A 9884-nucleotide genomic window follows, 5' to 3' on the forward strand; every position below is an offset into this window, starting at 1 on the left:
ATCTGGTGGGGTCAGTTGGCATTGGTGCCTGGCCTAGTATGATCTAATAAACAATCCCTTAGGCTACGTTCACACTGCAGGCCTTAATGCTCATTTACAATTTTTTTGTGAAATCCGATTTTTTTTGCATTGCCGTTCACATTTCCAAATATATGCGACTTCTATATGATCTCCTGTGTGAACTGCACTCATACAATGCAAGTGTCCCGCATGTGCAGTAGAGGACACAATGATAGTAGAGGCCAGCATGCACTGTGTTTACGGAAGTAAATATGGATGGTAGTGCCGGAGCGCATCTAACAGTCTTTTCCAACCATTAAAACACAATTTTTTCAAGATGCATAAACATAAATACTGCTCTTCGCATCATCAACCGCCATGGTTGTTGTTTTTCTTGCCACTTCTTTATAGCAAGACCCAGAATAGTGACCTTTGTTGGGTATTAATGCCGTTCAGGTTGGATGGATGCGACCGGGCCGTTCAGACACAGATTGCATTTGAAAAGATCAGATTTGTATAGCATCGACATAGCCAAGTGGCCTGGGTCGCATTGGAAAAAATCGGATCTGTGTTGTTCAGACAGCCATGAAAAAATCAGGTACAGGTTGCATATGGGCCAAACAAATCTGATTTGGGTCACTTTAGGCTGCAGTGTGAATGTAGGCTTAGAGGACAGAAGGAAAGTGTATTTATAACCTCCAAGACTAACTATTCAAAGACAGAGCTGCAAGAGGTAAGCGCTTAGTGCCATAAACAGAAATACTCTGTATTCTAAATATGGCACTAAGTGAAATGAAATTTGTCACTGAGCTGAGCAGAAAAAACATAGCAGAAGGTAGATGATCTGCTGATCTGCTTAACAGCAGCTAAATTTTGTTTACATTTTTTTTCTTTTTTAACCCTTTGGAATAAAGAGATCAAATACTCAATTAAGCAAAAAGTGACATTTCCTGCCTATGGATGGAATCTGATAATGAATTTAATAATTCATGTTTTAGTTGCTGACTATACAACAAGAAATTTCAATGAATCACAAAAACATGTATGAAAGCTTAAAGCACAGACTGAGAAATTTGCATATACCCCTGTAACAAATATCCCCGTAATAAACATCCAATAGAGAATTGGAGCTCAACCATACTCAATTTTTTCATTTCTCTAAACGTTTCTGGTGTAATTCTGTCTGGTTATTTGACCATTTTTATTGGTGGAATCGGTAAAGTTTGAGCTATTTTATGTCCACATCGGACCACGGTAATAATAATGATAATTTTTCATCCATGTGACCCAAAACTTGAGAACTCTTTATAAACTTTCAAGTTAGGTGATGGTAGCAGCTGTATTTATGCAATTTATTGTTTTTGTGAAAAAATAAAGAAAGATTTTCTCTTTTCTCTTCAACAATATGGTAAAATTGCTGAATTAAAGGAATGATCTCAAACTCACATTCCAGATGGTTTTCAAAGGGATCAAGCTGGCTGACCAATATTGACAAGATGATGAAACAAAATATTAGTTAGCATAATGCAGATAAAAAATCCTTGTTTTTGGTCCCAAGAAAGCAAAGCCTCAGATACCAAAAAAAAAAAAAAAAAAAAAAGGTTAAAAACATTGTGGGGTTAAGGGTTTTGCTCAGGAACCCAGAGTGGAGGCTGTGGGGATTAAACCGGCTACTTGCTAATCACTCAACTGACTACAACTAACTAACCATAAGAATAAGGACCACACAGCATCTGAGGAAAATCTGTGTTTTTTTCCTGAATTTGAACCTAAACTTCTTTTTTTATGGCACTAGGGGCTCAATTATTGTAAAGTGGGCTGGAGAGGACCACTGGAAACCCATACATGGGTCATGCGCACTAACCACTGCACCACGGTAGCAAGGTCGACTTGAAGCCAAACTTTGACATCCACATGAAGCATTGCGAGAATAAAAGCTGCTTCTCCTCCAAAAACATGTTGCTGCCAAATCCTAACACCAAAAAATAATAATTGTATCACCCCAGTTCTTAAATCACAACAATAGCTTCCTGTTTGTACAATAACTTGTTTAAAAACCTTAGAATTTGTCCATGAAGCACTAAAGGGCCTGAAAACCATTCTAAGGTATTTGTTGAATTTAAGGCATGCTGACCCATCAGGTCAGCAGAGTCCTGCTTACTTTGAATTAACAGGACCATAACTAAAAGAGGAGAGACATCATTTAGTTTCTATGATTCTCAGCCTTGGAACAAACTCCCTGAAAAACTTAGACGCACAAAAACTGTTGGGTCCTTTAAACCAAAAAAATATTACTTATAGTTTAGAGCAGCTCTTGAACAAATATTTCAAGTCGAGCACTTTGGATTGCATTTGTTAACAATGGAGTTATGTAAAAATAACTTGAATCACTTTTTAAAATGAACAATATGTTTGTAATTTAACCAAATATCACTGGAAATGCATGTATACATTTGAAACTCTTGGTATTGTTTGGAAATATATAGATTAGACAGGTTCTGCAAGAAAGTTAAGTTTTTGTTCCAAGGTTTGCTTTAAAAAACATTGAAATTTTTTTGCGTTATCATCTGTTCACCTTGTCAAAAAGGAAACGCTCAAATATATTTCAAAGAAGCCGAATTTAATGACATTCGTCTACTAATTCTAAGGTGAGCAAATCTATACTTTCTTCAGTACTCTATATAATTTCTACCAGTGTATATAGTCAGGCCGTAGGCAAAATCGGTGTTGCGTAGGACTGTTCCCCTCAGGAGGATATGCTCGTTGTCCAGGAAGAAGCACTCTCCTTGCCAATGAAGCTGACCTCTGAAAGTGTACAGACGATTGTTGGGCTCCTCGCAGAGCAAAACACCTATATAAAGAAATGTTCACTGATTAAATAACATTTTTCTATCAAATAAGAACAACTTGGATCTGTAGTCAAAATAAAAAAATGAAAAACTTATTCACCATTAAAGGTTCCAAGGGCCTCCTCTGAGGGGTGAGAGGTCAGCTCATTGTGTGTTGCTTTTAGTGCCTGCCGGTACTTAAGGTTGGTCTCACTTAGGGAAGAAAAAAAAAGTTCTTCAAAATAAAGTATTATAGCCTTAAATGAATGATGAACAGGATTTGTTTGGGGTGAAAAATGTTTCTAGTTCTGGATTCACAATGGTAAAAAATTGGATGTTGCTAAAACATCATCCTCCAAATGTATCAACATACCGGGTAAAGATGGGTAAAGTCTACAAATATATTAATTAATAGTAATAAGTAATAGTATATTACAGGTAAATTAGTGAAATTGTAAATATTTCTTTTTAACAAACTTTAAAACTTTAAGCCTAAATTTTTCTAAAGGGAAAAAAAAATCCAAAGTTAGGGAAAAGTATACATTTATCTATTCTTATGATTTTGTTGGTGAAATTATATTTAAAAAAATAATTAAACATGTGTTATCTATTGATTATTTTCAGCCTGGTTCTGCTGGAGGGTTCTTCTGTTTAACTGGGATTTTTTTTCCCGCTCCACTGTCACTGCATGCATGCTCAGTCTGAGGGATTGCTGAAAAGTCAACAACAAAATTTAAGAGAAAATTGTCTCTGCAAGTTCTTTCAGGAGGATTGTGTCTTGCAATTCAATGACTGGATGCAATCAATTGGTTTTCCCTGACAGAAACTTTTAACCAGTCATAATGTATTGCCTCTGTAAAGTGCCTTGAGATGACAGCTGTGAATTGGCGCTATGTATATAAACTGAATTAAATTGAAATGTTAAGCGTTAGAAGACACACAGGATATACTGTAGGCTACTTTTTAGTTGTTTATAAATATGCAGCAGGAACAGATTTCACTTTAAAACGGGAAGATGCCAATTAAGAAGGGCAAATATGTGATGATTTTTAAGAAAACAAAATAAAAACATAGCTTCATACCAATACCCATTCTTAGAACGATTATTCTATTTTACTTCGGTAATAATGTCCCTGGCAGAATTAGGAATTGGACAAGGATGCGAGATTTCTTTTGTTGTTTTTCTTCTCCGAAATAAATAATCAAGATGATGAAAAGAAACATGAAATATTTTTTAAAGCTCTTCCCTTGGGAGGCATGCCACAACAACAACAAAACAGCCAACTTAAAAAAAATCTCAGTCCTACTTTTCTAAACCTGTATGTACCAAAATGTAAGGCTTCTGGAAAAACTCTAGCTGGAACAATGCACTTGCATCGTTTACTTCTTAAACATGCAGTTTTGGCAACAAGCACTCCTTGTGCAACTTGTGTAAAACAAAGTACGCTGCAAAAACGATCTAGAAATAAGTAAAACATTTCTTAAATCAAGTGTATTTCCCCTCAATTTTAGTAGATAAACAAGATGATTTGCCAATTGAATGAGTATTTTTACTCTTAAAATAAGACAATTAGATAATATACCCTTGTAATTAGACAATTGAGTAGCTTTTTCTTATTTTAAATTTAAATTGTCTTGTTCCATTGGCAAAGTACCTCACTTAACTCCTCAATTCAAGACAAAATGCACTTATTTTAAGAAAAAAAATACTTATTTAGATTTCAATGTTTTGCAGTCTATCAACATTTTTAGGAGACCTCACTGTTAAGTATATTGGAAGATCTGTAATGCTGCTGATTTACTTCTTCAATGGGCTATTTGGACCTTGTCAAAATCTCCATTAGTCCAAGTCGTACAACCGAGCCATTGTTTTGACAGTATGCCAGGGAGAAAAAAAATATATGTCTATATATCTTACCATTGCAAACATGCAAGTTCCAAAGACCTTAATAGACTAGCTGGAATCTACCTTTTCAAACATCAAAACACTAGCCTCTGACGGGAAACTGTAATTGATCATCAGTTAGTCTTTCAAAAAGTGGGTAATCTAAAACACACTGTGAAATTAACAGAAATTAATAAGACACAAATAAACCTTTCATAGTTTAACTATCTTTAGACCTAAATCTTATAGGGATGGGTTGCCTGAAGAGGAGAGAGCATGACAGAGGAATCTAATGATTTAAAAAAGAACATCAGGAATAAAGGGAATTGGTCCCTGTGTATGCTTCAACCAACTAAAGTGCTGACTCATTGGCAAAATGTGTCTGTATTATGCAAATTTACCTTCCTATCTATACAAACTAGGAGGCTTGTAAGGTGCATAAAACAAATCCTGAGAGTTCATTTCAAGAACCACTGCAAACCTTGAATGAGAATATACCCCAACAAAACATGGATTTGTTCTAATGCTTTTTAATGGTGCTTAGCAGGAGTAATTTACATTGTTGAGGGTGCTGCATGTCTATAATTCTTGTTTTTGTTTTCTTTTCTTTGAAAGCACGTCTGTTATAGTTTCCCATATTGATCGAGTTTCTGTATTTGATTCTGATTTGTGTGTACTTAGTGTTACTTATGTTGCTGTCAACAATTGGCTTTACATTTAAAATGAAAAGAACAAAAAAACCCTCAACTACTTTATCTATAAACATTTCAGAATGTGTTTCAAAAGCTGATAATTAAATATATGGATCAAGTCGGACAATTTCTCACAGCAGCTTTAGCAAACAAATTCACTAGTTTTCTACATTTTGTTACCCATCGATATCAGCCGTCTCCACATAACACAAACTATGAGGCTCTGAAGTGGAAAGCAGAAGAAGATCAGCCTGGGAAGAGAGAAAGAAGTGTAAATAGTTTCAAAAAGCAAATAGAAGTGTTTTGGTACAGAAATGTTTTTACCCCAAGTTACTATATTCAATGCAAACTTCAAACACAGAGGCATAAAGTCTTTACACTTGTATAACATTCTTTACACTCTGATTGAACCAAAGGCAAATCAAATAGTTTTTGAAAAAAAAAACAAACAAAACTAAAATTGAATTTCATTTCTTATTTTCCTTGATTTACAGGCTCACAGGGATGACTTGATCTTTGTGGATCCGCAGCACATCTCCAACACACAGATCTTTCCACTGTGCTGTTTTAAAACTGGAAGAAAAACAAGAAATGTATATTAAAAATTGACATTTTAATTAATTATAAATTCATCCAGAGTGACAGAAGAAGGTATAAGCCCAGTTGCAACCCAGGATTAATCAGTAATAACAAAAATAAAAGTTTGCTTGCCATTATCTATTTTAATTGATATCTCCTCTGAAACATATAGGTTTAAAGCTGTCTGGTTACACATTTTGGTGCATTATCCAACTTCTATATACAAACATTTTTAGAGACAAAAATCCGCAAGAATTATTACATTTTTGCTGATATTATGTCTATGTAAACCTTTCATTTGAACTGTAAGAACATGTTTGTCACAGTCCTCTGATTTTCTTTGAATTTACTATGTGTTCTGCACTCCTCTGATTCACAAAAGAACCATTTAGGGATTCACTCATTTACACTTCATCAGGGATTCATTAGTGGACTGTTTCAAAGCGATGCTGTACTGACTCCTGCGAGAATAACCCACTGCCTTTGTCCTCACCTCTGGGAGATGAGTATGTCACAGGGTCGGGAGTTAATCTCTGAGTCAGAGCGTCGCCTTGCCTGCACCGGGTACAGAGACAGACAGGTGGGAAGAGTGAAAGAGAGCATTAGAGGGAAGCTGGAAACTGGCGGAAAAGATGGGAGTTTGGAGTGATGGACAAGGAGCAAGTGAGAGGGAATGAGGGCGGCCATGAAAGGCTGAACAGGAGAAAGGAGAAAGGAGAGATGCCATTACGAGGCTCTACAGTGACACCAGCTGGGAGATTTACACCTTCCACTAAATGATTAGTCAATAAAGAGGGGTCAAGCAAAAGTTTCACCCAGAGCTGTTAACGACCGTAACTCAGTGATGCACTTAACCAGAGAATTCTCCATGCAAAACATCACGCCTGCATTTAAAAGAAAAAGCTTTAATGATAGGAAAGAAAATTAATGCCATGAGGATGACTGCTTCTGTCAATGCGAAGAGGACAAGGAGTCGATGAGGACAATGAAGGAGAAGAAAAAGGGAGGACACACCAGCTTGAGTATCAAGAGAATAAAAGACTTAAATAAAAGACCAGACTTAACATGAATACAGCAAAGCTTTGTTTTGTGTTTGGTCGCTATCATTCCTTTTTTGGACAACAAACATTAAACTTAGCTGGTTTGTCACTAATCAGTCATCTCACCATGTCACTGGCTAGATCTTTGAGTCCCCTCACAGAAAGCACGATGAAGAGTGGAATGACGGTGATGTACCAAGGTATGGAGGAGATGGCAGGGACACACTGGAAATAACAATTACATTCGAGATAAAATAAAGATAAAATCTAGATGTTTAATTCTGTTATAAGAATAGCAAGAGAAAAAGTAATACATTACTAACAAAAAAAAGTTACTGAGCAGAATATATGGCAGATGTAGTGTTCAGCGGCTTGCAAAAGAACTCACACCACTTCTACCTTTTCCATTTCTTGTATGGTTCTGATACTACCCTCAGGCTATTTGATGTGGATTGCATGGGATTGATGTGACAGCATTAGGTTGTTTGAAGCCATAGAACGGATAAAGATGAATGGATTTAATATTTTAAAAAGAGTTTGAAACCTGCAAATTAAGGTTTCAAACTCTTTTTAAAACCCATTTTAAAAAGAGTTTGAAACCATTTTTGAGGTTTTACCTCACAAAAAGTGCAAATGAAATTCTATGAAGACTGTGATTATGTCATGAGAAAATACATTAAAACGTAAATGCGGGCCAAGTACTTCTGCACTGCACTCTCTGATATCTTTGCATAAAGTGAAACAGATATTAATCTGAAGCCCAGCTCACTGCAGAATGCTTCATTTAAATTCATAATGGAGTGAAAGGGGATAGCAGAGGCTTCATCTGACCTGCAACACCACCATGAGGAGGAAGTAGACATTAGCAGCACGCTGGAACTGCTCATATAGTGTCAGGGGCAAGAAAGTCAGGGGGGAGTACTTGTAGCTGCGCACCACATTGTCCTAGCAACAAAACAAAAGAAAAACAAAACAAAAAAAACAGAGGGTTAGACAACAGAGAACATAAATCAAAACACATGGAAAAATGTGGCCAGTGACCCTACCGAAGCAGAGACTTACTGAGTATCGTCCCCAGGTGAAGCACAGGAAAGATTTTTTCTGCTTGTGTTTATGGTGGTGATGGCTGTTTGCCTTCACTTCCCATGTTAAGCCTGTTAGACAAGTTTTTTTCTTTGTATTAGAGACTTTTTTCATACAGTTCCTGTAAATATTTTAGTATAAATCCATGCTTATCCTTTTGTATAATATGCATGATATACAGAATGTTAAAAAAACAACACTGAATCAAATGAAGTACAAAGGCATCATACTTTGAACTGCTTATAGACTAAACCCTCATTTATGGCTTATAATCAAATTAATTTACTGAAAGATGATCTCCTAAAAGTAAGAATTCATGAGTGTGGATAAACCCAGACATACTGAATGTTCTGATAGACAATGATAAACAGAACACAGAAAGCAAGGAAAACAAAGAAAAAAAGGTACCAGATTCAGTATCTTCTTTGGCCATCATGCTCCACAGCGTCAGACATTTGCTGCCCTCAGGTAATGCTGCAATGAGCGGAAAACCAGATGTAATCAAGTCTGTTTGGTTTTGTAGTTTTTTTTTACCTCACTGCTTATTTTTAACATTTTTACCTCTACTGTAACATATTTACTAGAATGTTGTTGCTACTGAGTTCCCTACCAGGAGTCAGTTTAGCTCAATTTCTGACTGTTTTAAAAAAAACATAAACAAAATGTTCCTATGTTGAACTAAAGACTAACCTGGCAGCCCCTCTGTGTGTTGAACTACAAAGCAATGAAGCAGCTTTCTCAGTTAAACTTGAAAGAGGCAAATTAGGTGTGAAACAAAATCAGCTAAAAATCAGGCAGTAAAATTTAACCTGCAAACCAAATAATAATCAAAATGTGAGTTATTCTGCATTGTTTGTAAGAGAAATAATCTGAGATTACTTACGTGGACTGTTTGCTTAAGTCCTTGCTTCTCTATGGCAGTGAGATAGCTGCACCGTAATTCACAAAGCTCCACAGGGAGAGATTAACATGACTGTTTTTAAAGCAATTCTGAATCCCCTTTTTGCATAATGCAAATCATGTTTCAATTCATTTCTCTCAACATCATGTGCACCATGTTCCCTCCAGGTGCGCACTTCAGGATTACACAATGTAATTTCCATTCACCTGGGGGAAAAACATCAGGAGGAGGAGCTCTGTATCTTTTAACCTGTCAGATATCAGAGATCTGCTTAATGAAATTGAAGTTTTACGGTCACCAACTTAAATATCTATGTCAGTTCTAATGTGTCATGGTCCATGTTTGAAAGACTGAAATATTAACCCACAGTAACTGAATATTTACAGACCTAAATCTCTTAGAAATGTCTTAGAAAGTATTTCCGGCAATGTGATAAGGGTCCTTTTGTAAAGTGGAAGCACTGGGAGTATTGGTTAACAATTATGTGAAAGCCGTAAAAGCTTAAACCAGGCAAACCTTCGCTACTCTTTACAGCTTTTCCTATTTGTTTTTATATATTTAACAGTAATGTTATATATATTGTTTAAAGGAAAACTTTCTTATGACCTCTTTCAAATGTATAATAAAATTATAAAATTGAAACAAAAAAAATTTGATTTAGTTCTATTTTTTGTGGTATATGTTGCACATATATAATATTTCCAAATTAGCAAGCTGGATTTATTTTCTTAAATTAAATAAATCTGTAAGTTATAAAAGGTAATAAGAATTTATATTTCTCTATGAATCTAATGCCACCTGGTGGAGACAAGTAAAAACTGCAGTTTAACTATCAAACAGGGGTCAAAAAGGCTACATTTGTAAACAATGGCAGTG

The 9884-nt window shown here is 35.7% G+C and overlaps 1 protein-coding gene across 3 annotated transcripts in view; it reads right to left on the reverse strand.

Annotated features, from left to right (window-relative positions):
• Positions 1-9213, reverse strand: part of atp8b3 (ATPase phospholipid transporting 8B3) — a 34539-nt gene extending 25326 nt beyond the window's left edge. The window contains exons 1-11 of one of the 3 annotated variants that reach the window (XM_038299247.1): positions 8991-9210; positions 8798-8821; positions 8516-8581; positions 8087-8178; positions 7856-7969; positions 7151-7249; positions 6478-6539; positions 5906-5978; positions 5586-5656; positions 2950-3041; positions 2693-2851 (exon numbers count right to left, since the gene is read on the reverse strand). In XM_038299247.1, the coding sequence (XP_038155175.1) occupies positions 2693-2851; positions 2950-3041; positions 5586-5656; positions 5906-5978; positions 6478-6539; positions 7151-7249; positions 7856-7969; positions 8087-8178; positions 8516-8543 (790 nt within the window). In that variant the 5' untranslated portion in view covers positions 8544-8581; positions 8798-8821; positions 8991-9210. Of the gene's footprint in view, positions 1-2692; positions 2852-2949; positions 3042-5585; positions 5657-5905; positions 5979-6477; positions 6540-7150; positions 7250-7855; positions 7970-8086; positions 8179-8515; positions 8582-8797; positions 8822-8990 lie in introns of all 3 variants that reach the window. The other 2 variants (XM_038299246.1, XM_038299248.1) reach the window with 2 other exon arrangements.
• Positions 9214-9884: the final 671 nt, after the last annotated feature.

This window comes from Cyprinodon tularosa, unplaced genomic scaffold, assembly GCF_016077235.1.
Source record: "Cyprinodon tularosa strain WSP-4 unplaced genomic scaffold, ASM1607723v1 ctg420, whole genome shotgun sequence".
NCBI classification, from domain to species: Eukaryota; Metazoa; Chordata; class Actinopteri; order Cyprinodontiformes; family Cyprinodontidae; genus Cyprinodon; species Cyprinodon tularosa.